Source organism: Geotrypetes seraphini, chromosome 2 (genome assembly GCF_902459505.1).
Source record: "Geotrypetes seraphini chromosome 2, aGeoSer1.1, whole genome shotgun sequence".
In the NCBI taxonomy this organism is placed as follows: domain Eukaryota; kingdom Metazoa; phylum Chordata; class Amphibia; order Gymnophiona; family Dermophiidae; genus Geotrypetes; species Geotrypetes seraphini.
Genome location: NC_047085.1, coordinates 252,679,260 through 252,695,592, shown reverse-complemented (window position 1 = coordinate 252,695,592; position 16,333 = coordinate 252,679,260). Strand labels below are relative to the sequence as shown.

The 16,333-nt window shown below is 42.6% G+C and overlaps 1 protein-coding gene across 1 annotated transcript in view; it reads right to left on the bottom strand.

Moving 5' to 3' along the window:
• Positions 1–16,333, bottom strand: part of PMM1 (phosphomannomutase 1) — a 68,164-nt gene that overhangs the window by 35,152 nt on the left and 16,679 nt on the right. The window contains exon 2 of the mRNA XM_033929374.1: positions 478–595. Within this exon, the coding sequence (XP_033785265.1) occupies positions 478–595 (118 nt within the window). The remainder of the gene's footprint in view (positions 1–477; positions 596–16,333) is intronic.

The following is a 16,333-nucleotide window of genomic DNA, read 5'->3' as shown; positions in this document are numbered from 1 at the left end:
CAAGAAAGAGAGAGAGAAAGAGAAGGAAGGGAGGCAGGCAGTGTAGCACTGTAGTCATGTACCTATATGGAATCTACTTAAATAGAGACAATATAATGAGAAACAATGACAGAGCTATGGATAGTGATTTGAGGGAACGATTAGGTTCTTACCTTGATAATCTTCTTTCTGGTAGAATGATACATCAGTCTTCATCAATGGATTACTTTCCTCTAACTGCGAGTTGTGTAGAAGACGTCATCTATCTTTTTCGGCTCAGCCTCCTTTCTCACTGGGATGTGCTGTAGTTTCTCAGTTTGTATCAAAGCAGTTGTGAACCACTATAAGAGGAAAAACAAGACGGAGGGGTATGAGGATAAAAAGACAAATATAAAATCCAATTACAATTGCTATAATAGCAAAGGAATGGGCAGTATATCAAATGCAAATAAACTGTAGAAAACAGTCTCTTTCTCACCACCATGTGGCTTTTCTTACCTTCATCCCCTTCTCCCAGCTGTTCTGCTATCTTGGAATAGTCGGAGCCCCCCACCACACCGATTTTCACCCTGTGACGCAGCTGCTGCAGAAACAGGTCCACCTCCAGATCTATTTTCTAAGGGATGAACAAAGGAAGATGTAAGAGACTAGATGTTTGTCATATGAGGTTTTACCATGGTTTGTTAAGTATGTTTTGCAATCCCCGTCAGACAATGTTTGCCATGTTATCTCCTACCATACTATGTCTGAGAATGTGGCACAGGGGTTAGAACTGCAGCCTTGACACCATGAGGTTGTGGGTTTTGACAAGCACCGCTCCTTGTGAAACCTCCCCCCCCCAATGCCCCAGGTATATCAGATCGATCAGTGTTCTTCAACCTTTTTACACCTATGGACCGGCGGAAATAAAATAATTATTTTGTGGACCAGCAAACTACTAGGACTGAAATTTAAAACCCCTGTTTCCGCCCTGTCTCCGCGAGCTCGGTCCCCGCAAATCATCTGATACCATCCGCACAAGCCTCAGTTATGATTTTATATTGAATGTATTTTATTAAAGTATAAAAAGAAACAATATTCTGTTCAATTGTCATTTTATAAATACAAATAATACAGAGCAAGGATCAACAAAACCCCTGTCTCCCCTCCTCTTCACATATATCCCCTCTACTATCAAGAAAACTGCATAAGCCAAATTATTACAGAATGCTACACAGAAATATAATGCTAACAGAATACCGCAGTCACACATGACAGGAATAGTGTTAGGGGAGTGCAACTAGGGCAACTGCCCCCTGGTCAGAGAGAACCCTAAGCCAGCTGGAAGCTAAAGAAGCACTGACTGTGCTTTGCAGTCCCCAGTTATGTCTAACACCAGCTCTAGCAGGATATATATTTCACATCTGATATATTCTAATCATAAAATAGAAAATTATTTTTTTCTACCTTTTGTCTCTCTGGTTTCTGCTTTCATCTTCTTTTTACTCTCTTCCTTCCAGTGTCTGCCCTCTCTGTCTCTTCAATCCAGCATCTGCCCCTTCCATCCAGTGTCTGCCTTCTTTCTATGCCCCTCTCCCCTTTCCATCCAGCCTGTGCCCCCTCTCTCATTTTTACATGATTCATTCCAGCTTCACTGCTCTTTTCATTTTTATCTCTCCTACACACCAGATCAAGCATCATTGTGCCTCTCTGCTTATTTCTCTGCTGACCCCTTCCCATCATCAATCTCTCTACTTTCTCATGTCTGTCTCTCCCCTTCCCCTCCTCTAATCTCCCTGCCAGCTGTTTCTTTCCTTTTTCCTTCTCCCTTCCCTCCTCCCCCTGTCCAGCAGTAACTCTCTTCCCTTCTCTTTCCCTCCTCCCCTCCCAGCAGCATCTCTCCTTCTCTTTCCCTCCAGGTCCAGTAGCAGCTGTCCCTTTTTTTCCCTTGCCCAGCAGCTTCCCAGCCTCCAATAGTGGCTTTCTCCCCTCCCAGCAGCTATCCTTACTTGCCAGCGCAGCGATTCACTAAGGCAGCCTCGGGTCCTTTGATGGGTTGCACCGCCTCTGAGGAAAGAGGAAGTTGCATCATCAGAGGCGGCCGTGACTCAGCAAAAGACCCAAGGCTGCCTTCGTGAATTGCTGCGTTGGTAAGAAAGGAGAGCTGCTGGGAGGGGAGAAAGCCACTGTCTGAGGTTCCCCATAATCTCGCCAGCCCTGCACGGACCAGCTGGAAATTACATCTCATCGATCTCGCTGGCCCTGCGCAGACCGGCAGAAATTTCTTGCGGACCGGCACTGGTCCACAGACCGGCAGTTGAAGAACAGTGAGATAGATTATGAGCCCACTGGGACAAACAGGGAAAAATGCTTGAGTACCTGAATAAATTCATGGAAACTATTCTGAGCTCCCCTGGGAGAACAGTATAGAAATTGAATGAATGAATAAATAAATAAGAGAAAGGAGACTAGATTAGAAGCCAGGGGACTGAGGTGATCTTTTCTTTTTCAGGCAGGTAATTGATAAGTTTCCTAATGTGTGCTTTTTAATGAAAATAAGCATTAAACCTAAAGATGATATGGGACAAGAGGGAAGCCATCTTAGGGCTCCTTTTATCAAGCTGCGCTAGTGGGGTTAATGCGCACGACTTTTCTTCACGCGTTAACCTCTGCGCTGGCCAAAAACTACTGCCTGCTCAAGAGGAGGCGGTAGCGGCTAGCACGGCTGGCGGTTTAGCGTGCGCTATTACCTGCGTTAAACTACTAGCGTGGCTTGATAAAAGGAGCCCTTAGTTTCTAAGAACCTCAAGCTCCCATGATGCATTTCATATTACATTCCATATTTATTGACCACCTATACCTGGACAAATTAAGGCGGTTTACAGAAAGATTTAGAGGAGGAGAATAGGTTTAAACATTGTGACTTCATATACAGACTGACATTGCATCATAGCTAAAAGCTAAACAAATTATAATATTTAAACCAGGGATGTCCAACTTTTTGGCTTCACTGGGCAGCATTGGCCGAAAAAAATGTTTCTGGGGCCGCACAGACGTGCAAACGCTGCAATAAGACACAGGAGGGAGCCGGCAAGACGGTAAACACCCAGGGGTAGCAGAGGAAAACACTGCATCGCCCTCGACCGGGGCCACACAAAATATTTCACTGGGCCGCAGGTTGGACACCCCTGAACAGTTTCTCCTAATCAATCAGCTAGTAATACGAGGTATCTTCAAAACATTTGCGCACTTTCATTTATTAAACACTATTTATTAAATATCTCAAAAACAAATTACATCGCTCCCTGCAAGCAGGGCAGGATTAATTCATCGAGGGCCCCTAGGCACACAAGTACACTGGGCCCCCTAGCCCTGCCCCACCCATGCCCCGCCCCCTTCAATTTGCCTTTTTCTTATTTACTTCTTTATTTCCACTTGTATTTCTTTTTTTCTTTTATTTTAAAATTCAAAACAACAAAGATTACCATACCAGTGCAGTTTTAGTTCTATGCAAGCCCCAAAATTCTCTGAACAAATCCCCCCTTCCTTCCCTTCCCAACTAATTGCGCAGGACTTTAACTCTGAACCCTTTCATACCTATATAAAAGTGTTCAAATGCATTGTAAAGCAGTAATACTATCCGAAACATAAGTCGATATTAATAACCAAGTTTGCAACTCCTCTCAACTGCCTCACTCTATGTCACATCTGGTTTTAAATTCACTAATAACAGAGAGCAACTAAGCACTAGGGGAAGGGAAAGGAGATGGGACATGATATACTGCCCTCCCTTCCCCTAACTACTAAGCACAAACATTTGCCCCAAACCTCACCACCCTACAAAGTATATTGGGGGGCAGAGGAAAAGGGAAAATGCCTCAAATTTTTAAGATAGTGCAGGAAAAAATGTTCTTGGAGACTTTCACTTCAAAAATTCAGGTCGGACCGTCAGAACGCACTGAAGACATAGCAGCCAACTCTTCTAAACACCTAGAATAGTAAACAATTCAAAATTGCCCCTTCCTGGACACAGTGAAGGAGTTTGCTCAATACAGGGTATATTCAAGTATCCAATCAGGAACACTCAACTGTTGGTGGCCAGGGTTCGAATCCCACTTTACACGATAACTTTCTTTCCGACAATGGTTCAAGTCCATACATTTTCCAAAGACTAAGGACCAACTAGATTGTGAGTCAATCTGGGCAAGAAAATAACTCCTATATCTGAAAAGGCAAGTCATATCTAAAAATCCAAATGTAAACCAGCACCTGTGTCAAAGTGGTCCAGTGCTGGTCTCTGTATAAAAGAGAAACCCCCGTTCCAGCCTCGCCTCCCACCCCACCCCCACCTTACCTAATTCTGAGGTGACCACGAATAAGGGGGAGGTGGATTTCGGCACTGGTTCCTGCTCAGCATGCGCTGCCGTCCGTTATTTTACAAACGGGATGCTAAAAGCCTTAAAAAGGCAGCGCAAGTCAGGAGGGGAGATGTGCGGGGCTCCGGTGAAAAAAAGCAGCTGCTCCCAGGAAATCTCTACAGCAACCAGACATGGCTTGACCCGCCCTTCTACAATCCAGGCCGCTGGCGCGTTCAGTATCCAGGAAGGTTCCGCGATGATTCCGTCTGGCAGCTAATTCTTCGGAAGAAGTAAGTGACATTAGAAGGGGGATGGACCGGCAGACGCAGTCATCGCGGGACCTTCCTGGAGCGTTGATGTTGATACCGGGGGAGGGCGTACTGTGTTACCGATGATGCAGTGGGAGGGGCCATGTTGTGTTGCCATTGATGCCGGAGGGGGGCCCACCAGGGGGGGAGCCCGTCGCTGTTGCCGTTTGGAAAAAATTGGCAAGATGAGTCAGATGTTTTCCCTCCTTCAGCAGGTCCCCCTGACAATTTTGGGCCCTAGGCCTGCAAGGTGAGCTGGCTTGCCTGACTGACTAGTCACATGACATTCTACGACATGCCCTCTTACCACTTCTCCCAACCCAACCACTTCCCGTGAAGATATGAAAGTCTGGAAACTTTATGAAGAACCCTCGTACTTATTTCTTGAACAAAAAATGTTTTTGAGCTTTGCAAAACTGACCTTACACTGGGATGTTTCTTATCAATAAAGGCAACATATTCCAGACTTTAGTAGCTTGTTAAGAAAATGTAGTTGAGTGAATTTGTTTTTATTTTACTTTGAAATAAATAAATAAACAGGAGTGGAGAAACAAAAAAAAACAGCAAATTACTCACAACAACTCATAAGAATAGCCTTACTGGGTGAGCAAGAGACATTGACGCCTTCTTGAAAGCTCAAGGTTTGAAAAATAATAAAAAACATGCAAAATGACACCAGCGCAAGGTTTTAAAAATTATAATTAAGATTTATTGAGTTATTGTTTCTATTTTTCCATTATGAGATTCAAAAGAATAAAGCATAATTGCTTGCATTAACAGTTGCGCTAAATTGGAGATTGTTATAGTTGCCAAATGCTGGCTTTTTAATAACAAGCCCAGCTTAATATCTCAAGTCACTCTATTATATACTTTTGGCTCAGTGACATCATCAGTTTGACAACCAATAAAAATCAACAAAAGAGGTGTTTCAAATTAGACAAAGACAAAAGTTTCAGAAAAGTACATTTGTTTGCTTATAATCGTTTCTGAATATAAATCATAATTTTCACAAAAGTATATTAAGAGAAATTATTTGTTAAAAAGATACTGAAATGTTCTCAGTCCTTCCATGCTGAAAAGTTGTCAGCCTTAGAGGAAAAAACTCTCCCTAAGCTGACAGGTTCAAATTGCATAGCCATTACACAGAAGCCTTCCTAGAAAAGAAGGAGGAGGGGCTGGTCTCCCCCTCTCTTCACTAGAAACTGTTACTCATTTCCAGATGTTTTAGGATTTCTTTAGGTTGCAAAGATACACAACATGCTTTTCCAAAACCCATTCTTTTGTTCAATACACAGTCACACAATCACATACTTCAGTCATATTTGCTTGGCCAAGCATTCCATACATAATTTTCATTCATAACTATATTTAATTCCTGTTATATCTTAGTTTGGGACACGTTATCTTCCTAACCAGTCTAAAGCACATCTGGTATTAATTAACACCACGATGCTGAGAACAAAGACTTGGAAAACAAAATGGATTCCAAAGACTGAGAAGATATAGAAAAGACAGAGAACCAAAATGGATTCCTCTGTTTTCCTTCATGATCTGGCCCAACAGCAAAGTACATAAAAAGAACACCATTCTTTCCCTTATATTAATCTGTAGTGTGTTTTTCTGGCTTTAGCTACATTTATATTCAGATTTTTATTCACCAGTTTGTCGTACGCTTCTATTGGGCGTGGCCTTAACTAACACATATGCTTGTATCTAACTAAAATTACCCAGAATCATACGAAAAACAGGTGCTTTTGTAGAAAAACTCCACAAAAATACTGCACTATCATGTTCTGATATCCATTCCATTACTGTCCCATAAACATCACCCCCTACTGGCCACGAGCCACTACTCCTCACTGGGTCAGACCAAAGGTCCATCAAGCCCAGTAGCCCGTTCCCATGGTAGCCAATCCAGGTCACTAGTACCTGGCCAAAACCAAAAGAGTAGCAACATTCCATGCCATCGATTCAGGGCAAGCAGTGGCTTCCCCATGTCTGTCTCAACAGCAGACTATGGACTTTTCCTCCAGGAGCTTGTCCACACCTTTCTTAAAGCCAGCTACATTATCCGCTCTTACCACATCCTCTGGCAACGTGTTCCAGAGCTTAACTATTCTCTGAGTGAAAAAAAATTTCCTCCTATTGGTTTTAAAAGTATTTCCCTGTAACTTCATCGAGTTTCCCCTAGTCTTTGTAATTTTTGACAGAGTGAAAAGTCGATCCATTTGTACCCGTTCTATTCCACTCAGGATTTTGTAGATTTCAATCATATCTCCACTGAGAATCCTCCACTGAGAATCCTGTGCAAATGCATTGAAAGAAGCTCATTAATATTGAAATGAACACTGTGTAATGCACAGCAGGGAATGCCCACCATTCAAAGGTCAAAATTTTCCAACAGGTCTGGAGCTGTCAGTTGCTTGAATAGGAGATGTTCACATCCAGGGAGGGCGGGTGGGTGGGGGAAGGGAAATGTACATTGAGGAGTTAAATTATTTAATTATAATATTGAAATCACATCATATGTATTATTGTATTAATAATTAAGATGAGGATGGGAGTAAATAATTGTTTAATGTAATACTTTTATAGTTATTAGTGCATTTTATGCAGTGTTTATGATTTACCAATTGTATTGCACTATCAAAGTTTGAAAATCAATAAAGATGTAAAACAAAAAACAAAAAAAAGAATAGGAGATGTTTGTGTGTATGTCCTGCATCTAAACAGCTGCATTCTTTCTATAGGCGTGAGACACATACACACACAAAAACATGTGCAACAGCTGCATCCAAAACGCAAAAAAAAAAGACTTCCGAATTTGTTGCAGCAAAAGAGGCTTCAGCTGCGGCTGGAAGGGTTTTTTCCTCCTCTTGTTGCTGTTTACGTGAGCACAGCAGTGCAGTATACTGGACTTGTGCACAAGAGCTATTACTAATGCTCAGCTCTTGTGCGCAGGTACCAGACATAGCTCCTCCCCTATTCACCATGATACTCGTCACAAACAACATGCATATAAATTTGCATGATATTTGTGCTGAGCCTCACCAGGAAAATGAAACTTGCTACCAGCTCTGTGCATCTGGCCCTGAGTTAAGCCAATAAAAATCTAACAACTTGTTTGCTGATCCTTGCTCTAAAGATAAAAATAAAGATGTAAACAGAGAGTAGCTTAATAAACAGGAGCAGCCGCTGAAAAGTTCTCAGCCCAACCAAGAAGAGAATGATGTGGAGCCATAAAACTTACATGTTATTCCACACTTTTCTTGATACTTTTCATTTCATTTTCAGATTTTGTTCTAATCTAATCTAATCTAATCTAAACCTTAAGTTTATATACCGCATCATAGGGTATTAACGTAGAACAAAATCTTTTCCAGAGAAAGGAAAATGGTAAAATCAGAGCACATAATTTGAGGTTGAGGGGTGGTAGATTCAAGGGCAATGTTAGGAAATTCTACTTTACGGAGAGGGTGGTGGATGCCTGGAATGCGCTCCCGAGAGAGGTGGTGGAAAGAAAAGCGGTGACTGAGTTCAAAGAAGCGTGGGATGAACATAGAGGATCTTGAATCAGAAAATAATATTAAATATTGAACTAAGGCCAGTACTGGGCAGACTTGCACGGTCTGTGTCTGTGTATGGCCTTTTGGTGGGGGATGGGCTGAGGAGGGCTTCAGTGGCTGGGAGGGTGTAGATGGCCTGGAGTAGGTTTTGACGGAGATTTCGGCAGTTGGAACCCAAGCACAGTACCGGGTAGAGCTTTGGATTCTTGCTCAGAAATAGCTAAGAAGAAAAAATTTAAAAAATTTAAATTGAATCAGATTGGGCAGTCTGGATGGACCATTTGGGTCTTTATCTGCCGTCATCTACTATGTTAATATATTACTATATATCATTAATACCAAAATCTGCAATAGAGTAGACACCCAGGATGGTGTGAACAACATGAAGAAAGACCTGGCAAAGCTTGAAGAATGGTTTGAAATGTGGCAGCTAAAATTTAATGCTAAGAAATGCAAGGTCATGCATTTGGGCTGCAGAAACCCGAGGGAATGGTACAACAGAAGAGCGGGACTGGGATGTGATTGAACAGGTTGAAAAGGTGACAGCAAAAGCTAAAAGGATGCTAGGGTGCATAGGGAGAGGTATGGCCAGTAGGAAAAAGGAGGTATTGATGCCCCTGTATAAGACTTTGGTGAGACTCATTTAGAATAGTGTACAATTCTGGAGACCACACCTTCAAAAAGATATAAAAAGGATGGAGTCGATCCAGAGGAAGGCTACTAAAATGGTGCATAGTCTGTGTCATAAGGAGTATGAAGACAGATTTAAAGATCTCAATCTGTATACTTTGGAGAAAAGGCGGGAGAGGGGAGATATGTTAGAGATGTTTAAATACCTACGTGATATAAATGCTCATGAGTCGAGTCTTTCATTTGAAAGGAAGCTCTGGAATGAGAGGGCATAGGATGAAGTTAAGAGGTGATAGGTTCAGGAGTAATCTAAGGAAATACTTTTTTACAAGAAGGGTGGTAGATGCATGGAACAGTCTCCCAGAAGAGATGGTGGAGACAGAGACTGTCTGAATTAAAGAAAACCTGGTATAAGCACTTGGGATCTCTTAGAGCAGGGGTGTCCAATGTCGGTCCTCGAGGGCCGCAATCCAGTCAGGTTTTCAGGATTTCCCCAATGAATATGCATGAGATCTATTTGCATGCACTGCTTTCATTGTATGCTAATAGATCTCATGCATATTCATTGGGGAAATCCTGAAAACCCGACTGGATTGCGGCCCTCGAGGATCGACATTGGACACCCCTGTCTTAGAGAGAGGAACAGATAATAGTTACTGCAGATGGGCAGACTGGATGGGCCATTTGGCCTTTATTTGCCATCATGTTTCTATGTTTTCAACCTGTTTTGGCCACCTTAAGATCATCACATACTATCACACCCAAGTCTCGTTCCTCTTTTGTGCACAAAAGTTCTTCATCCCTTAAACTGTGCCATTCCTTCAGGGTTCTGCAGCCCAACTACATGACCCTGCATTTCTTAGCATTAAATCTTAGCTGCCAAATTTCAGACCATTCTTTAAGCTTCACGTGGTCCTACCTAAACAGAACCTGAACAAATGAGAAGTGTTTGAAGATACTGTAGTAAGAGTACTAATGTGGAGTTAATGAATTGCAAAACTGTTGACAATAAATCTCTGTGGACATATAGTCAAAATGAAGCAATGTATAAGGTATAATTATTATTTATTGTGGAATGTTGCACTGCCAACAGAAAGAACATGATAAAAATGACCCAAAGTGAAACAGAAGACAACAAGCAAATCATATGAAGAAAAAAAACTTGTGTTAATCAAAATGCTCTCTGGAATAGTGCTCAACATGGCTGTATTTCACTTACAAGGCTGCGCCAGGGGCATACAACAAGTTGGTGTCAAAAACAGCTTCCACCAATGCTGAAGAATAGTTCTGGGTCTAACAACTGGGAGCATTTTGATTAAATACAAGGTTTTTTTCTTCATATATCTGCTTGTTTTCTGCTCCTAAAATAAATAGGAAATACATCTGACCTATTTCCAGAGGGGTAGTATAATTAGGTCCTGGTCTGTTTGGATATGAATCAGGCTTGCATTCATGAAATAACTAGGTCATGCTGCAGACTGCCAGTTCCTTCTGAATGAGTGTACAATACAGTATGTGACATTCACCGGCTGAGGAAAACTAAGCCGACCCAGAAGAAACTGATTCAGGTCATAGTAACATAGTAGATGATGGCAGATAAAGACCCGAATGGTCCATCCAGTCTGCCCAAGCTGATTCAATTTACATTTTTTCTTCTTAGCTATTCTGATCCAGCATCTTAGAATGAACCTGTGGAAACAATTTCACCTCTAAATATCCTCTGGTTGAAAACAGAGGAGCTAAACCAGAGTTGTAAAGGCCTTACCCCCCCCCCTCTTTTACTAAAATGAGGTAGAGGATTCTATCGAGGCCCAGGGCGCTAAGTGCTCCAACACTACTCCGACACTCATAGGAATTCTGTGAGCGTCGGAGTATTAAGCGCTCCAGGCCGCGGTAGAATCTACCTCAGCTTAATAAAAGAATTTGTGTGGCAGATTGTTTTATACATTTATTCATTCAGTTGTTATCATCCGTTTATCTAATTAAAAGTAAACGTACGGAAGTTCTTCTTCACCCAGAGAGTGGTGGAAAACTGAAACGCTCTTCCAGAGTCTGTCATAGGGGAAAACACCCTCCAGGGATTCAAGACGAAGTTAGACAAGTTCCTGCTGAACTGGAACGCTCGCAGATAGGGCCAGTCTCAGTTAGGGTGCTGGTCTTTGACCAGAGGGCCGCCGCGTGAGCGGACTGCTGGGCACGATGGACCACTGGTCTGACCCAGCAGCGGCAATTCTTATGTTCTTAACTCAGCAGAGTAGAACATGTCAATAAGCAATACATCTTAAAAGGCATTCTAATGCACATGATAACTATCAAGAAGCATATACTGTATAAATAAAGCAATAGTAAAAACAAATTCTACTTTACAACTAAAATACCAGTCAAATTGTAAAAAAGCACTAAGGTCCTGATTCTATAAATGGCACCCACCAGTAGGTACCTAGATTCGGACACCTACCTTTAATTGGTTCAGTCGGCACTATTAACTGAACAGGACCATTAAAAACCAACTGAAATATGATTTTAAAAATGTAATTTTCAGGTAGATGCCTTCATCGGCAGATGCCATGTAGACATCTACACCAAGGCACCTACCCAAAAAGTAGGTATGGTTATGGGTAGAGTTTGGGCATTAATAAAGTCTACCTTAGGTATCAGTATTTTAGGCAAAGAAAACCCTGGCCTAATATACTGGCGACTGAGTTGTAGATGCCTATGGGCGCCTAACTTGAGTTAGGCATCTCTACTGCTACTACTTCTTATCACTTATCTAGCGCTGAAAGGCGCATAACTTTGAATGACATGCGATAGGTGACATTTTCAATGGCACTTACTGAGTTAGGCAAATTAGTGAGGACAAAACTTGTATCAAGTGAATTTTTTGCTAGACTGGGGTGGTGTTCTCATCATTGGTCTTAGCAAACTGACATAAGCAAAAAAAGAAAAGGCACTTATCTTTATGCCCAGTAAGGGCACGAAAAGAGTTAACAAGTAGTGCCTTGGGTGTTTGAGGTCTAGCAAAAAATTCACTTGATTCAAGTTTTGTCCTCACTATTTTGCATTTTATATTGATTAATTGGACATTTCTTAGGGCTCCTTTTATCAAGGTGCGCTACGGGGGTTAGCGCGTCGGACATTTCATCACGCGTTAACCCCCGCAGCACACCAAAAAACTAACACCTCGTCAATGGAGGCGTTAGCGACTAGTGCGGCAGGCGGTTGAATGCGCGGTATTCCACGCATTAACCGCCTACCGCAGCTTGATAAAAGGAGCCCTTAGTTTTCCTTAGTTGACATACTGAGTTAGGCGCCATTTATAGAATCGGGCCCTAAATACATGAGAAAATAATAAATGTTTTCAATTGTTTATGGAAGCTCAAATAATTCAGTTCCATTCTCAACTAGCTAGGAAAATCATTCCACATGTTCTACCACAAAAGAAACCATTTGCTGAGTAGAGGCCAGCTTCACCAGATAAATCGAAAGGATTCAAAGAAAACTGAGCAAAGTACGTAGATCTAGGATTCTGGCTATTCTGCTGGTCAATCAAAATCACAGTTAGATAAGTGGGACTCTCCTCATGCAAAACACAAAAATCAAACAATCTTCACAATCTGGGCAACATATTGTTTCACGGACCACAGTAGGTCAATAGTCTAGCACAGGGGTGCCCACACTTTTTTGACTCACGAGCTACTTTTAAAATGAGCAAGTCAAAATGATCTACCAACAATAAAATAAAAAAAATACACAACGCACACTGTACGCATAGAATTGTTAATTATCATTCCTATTCCGGGGCTTTTTCAAAGAGGTCAAAGCAGATGACTCTAGGCACTGTCACCTCAGTAACAACCATACAAAAATAGACAAATACCCACCCCCCCTCCCTTTTTACTAAACCACAATAGCAGTTTTTAGCGCAGGGAGCTGCGCTGAATGCCCAGCGCTGCTCTCGACGCTCATAGGCTCCCTGCGCTAAAAAACACTATTGCGGTTTAGTAAAAGGGGACCATATTGTAAAATATAGACAGCAGATATAAATTCAGACACATTTTGATCACTAAATTTAAAATAAAATCATTTTTCCTACCTTGTCTGGTGATTTCATGAGTCTCTGGTTGCACTTTCTTCTTCTGACTGTGCATCCAATCTTTCTTTCAGCCTGTATGCTTCCTCTCCTCCACACCTCATTCCCTCCCCCAACTTTTTATTCCTCTCTCCCTGACCTTTCTTTCTTTCTCTCTTCATGCCCCCTTTCTTTTTTTCTGTTTCTCTTCTTTCCTTCTGTCTCCCTGCCTGCCCCCTTTCTTTCTTTCTCCCTGCCCTTCCCCAAGCCACTGCCACTGCCGCTGCCATCGGGGAACAGGACCCAAACCGCCAACAATGGATAACAGGCCCCAAAGCCGACGCCGATGCTGCCCCATGCTCTCTCTGCTTCGGGCCGACCAGCATTCCTCTCCCCGACATCAATTCTGCCGTCGGAGAGGAAGTTCCGCCCAGGCAGCGATTGGCTGGCCCGAACTTCCTCTCCGACAGTAGAATTGACGTCGGGGAGAGGAAGACTGATTGGCCCGATAGATCGCCAAGACAAAGTGAATCCTGGGTGATCGACTCACTTTGCCTTGGCGAGCTACCCGTCGATCGCGATCGACCTATTGGGCACCCCTGTTCTAGCAAAAGGGCTTTGTACCATCTATAAAGCATTTAGGGAAGAAGTAGGAAGAGCACAATACAGAGTATTGCAATATTCTAATCAACAAAGCAGTGACAACTGCAAAATAGTACAGAAATGAGAGGGGAATATAATGCCTCCTAAGCGATGTTATTATAAAGTTTTAAAAATATGTTTCATGTGTATATTATTATTCTTAAGACCTCTCTTAATCTTGGTTACTTGACCAACAAACGGAAATTGACGATCCCATAACCCCCTGATCCTCAGACATCCAGGGGTTATGAGATCATCCCTACCAGAGACCCACCCTGACTGGGCCTCCAATGTAGCCAACAGGCGCAAAGCTTTGCTCACTTCACTTTAGGCCCATCTGTTAGTATACTGTAAAAGGAATGACCCTATGCTGAAATGTGGACTGACACACCAACAAACCGAGATAATTGTATAAGTTTGAAAAATGTCAATAAGTTATAAAACTGAAATCGAGGCATTGGAATCTTCCAACACCTTCAATTCTGATGAGGACACACTTCTGATATACTAAACACTAAGGGGCTCTTAATCGAAAGAGAAAAACGTCCAAAAACCGGCCTAAGTTGGCACTTGGACGAACATTTCTCAAAAACGTCCAAGCGCCGATAATAAAACCGGGTTTTGGACGTATTTTAAAACGATCTAGGCCTTCATAGTGCCGCTTAACGTCCAAAGCTAAACGGGGCATTTCAGGAGGCGTGTTGAGGGCGGAAGTTGGGCGGGATGTGGGCCGGCTTAGACTTAGTCGTACAGCATGTATAACCGAAAGTTATACACCCGATGATCGACGGAACTTGGACGTTGTGACTTAGACCATGTAAAACATGGTCTAAGTCACAAAAACCCACCTAAAGTCACCAGATAAGCACGGCAAAATACATAACACAGACCCCCACACACTACCCCAGTGATCACCAACCCCCCATAAAAATTTTATTCACAAATTTATATTTCAGCCTCCAGACCATCATCACCTGGCCGCCTGGCATAGGAAAGCCTAGTTGTCCAGCCCAGAGGCAGCTTAAGTCGTCTTGGGGGTGAGTTAGGGACCCATAGAGAGGAGGACCCATGCCCATAAGCCCCGTTAATCACTGCATTGATACTGAAACATGTGCACTACCCTATACACCCCTAAAACCCTTTTTTACTGGCATATAAGTGGCTCCTGCAGCCATAAGGGCTATTGTGGTGGTAAATAAGTGGGTCTAGGGGATTCTAGAGGTGGTTTGGGGGGCTCACCGTCACCTATAAGGGAGCTGTAGTGAGGAGAAGCCATGGCACCCTTTTTGTGAAGTTCACAGAAGTGCCCTGTAAGGTACCCCACTATTTAGGTGGGTGTTCAGTCCATCACTTTGCAGACCCCTCCCTTGTCCAACAGGGCTTGTGCTAGGCGTTTTGGACTTGGACGGAAAGTTGGACGGAAATGTGGTATAGAGATAGATGATTTAGTGGCTTGGACGATCAGATTGGCAGGACGTATAATTAGACGATTCTCGAAAGTAAAAAAAAGTTGGACGTAACTTTTGAAAATTTGTCTTAGGCTCTTTTTAATTTTGGACGACTTGCGAGATGGACGTAAACGGACTTAGATGTCCCTTTCAATTATGCCCCTCCACGGTTCTGTAAACTAATGTTAATCAAATCACCGCTCATCATCTAACATGACCTACAATGTTAATTTTTGCTCCAGCATTCACTCAAGAGGTAGACACTTCCTTCCTTCATCCTTGATGCCACATCTGAAGAAGGCACTTTTTGATTTCATAACCTTAGTCATTATAACTTTTCTAAATAATCTCATGAAGGTCCAATGGAAGGTATCAGAACTTCCAGCGAACTAAGTTTTACACAAGATAAGCACATCAACTAAAGTTCAGCCCACAGCAAGCATCTTCAGTATTTTGAGAGCTTCAACGCAGCTTGCACCTTTCCTTTCTGAAGATTTCAGTCAGCATTGCTTAAAAAATGTTCACATGGCTAAATATTTATAGTTCTCGCTTAGGAAAGTTTTCTCTGTATTTATAAAAAGTACATTTGAATATACCAGTCTAATGTCTTTTCAACCTCCAAGGGATTGGACGGATCCAAAGACGGCTTCACTGTTTGATAAAATATCACATCCTAAAATGGTTCTGGCTTTCTGAACTGTTTGACACTTGTATGTTAAGGTGGGGGGGGCAATGCATTTCCCTGTCTCCAAGTCTTTGGTTACGCTATGTATCACAAAGTTGCTTCTGTCTCTTGACTTTGGTCTTCAAGGCTTCGTACCCGGTTCTAGTGGTTAACCCAGGGGTGTCCAATGTCGGTCCTCGAGGGCCGCAATCCAGTCGGGTTTTCAGGATTTCCCCAATGAATATGCATGAGATCTATTAGCATACAATGAAAGCAGTGCATGCAAATAGATCTCATGTATATTCATTGGGGAAATCCTGAAAATCCGACTGGACTGCGGCCCTCGAGGACCGACATTGGACACCCCTGGGTTAACCATTTCATAGTCTAGGCCAGGGGTAGGCAATTCCGGTCCTCAAGAGCCGGAGCCAGGTCAGGTTTTCAGGATAGCCACAATAAATATGCATGAGATAGATTTGCATCTCAAGGAGGCAGTGCATGCAAATCCATCTCATACATATTCATTGAGGATAGCCTGAAAACCTGACCTGGCTCTGGCTCTCGAGGACCGGAATTGCCTACCCCTGGTCTAGGCATGCTATATGGTCCTTGAAAGCAACATATGGGAGGACAGCAGAAAAAGACCCAATGACTTCTAGGCTGTCCAGTTGATTTATTTTATTTATTTAA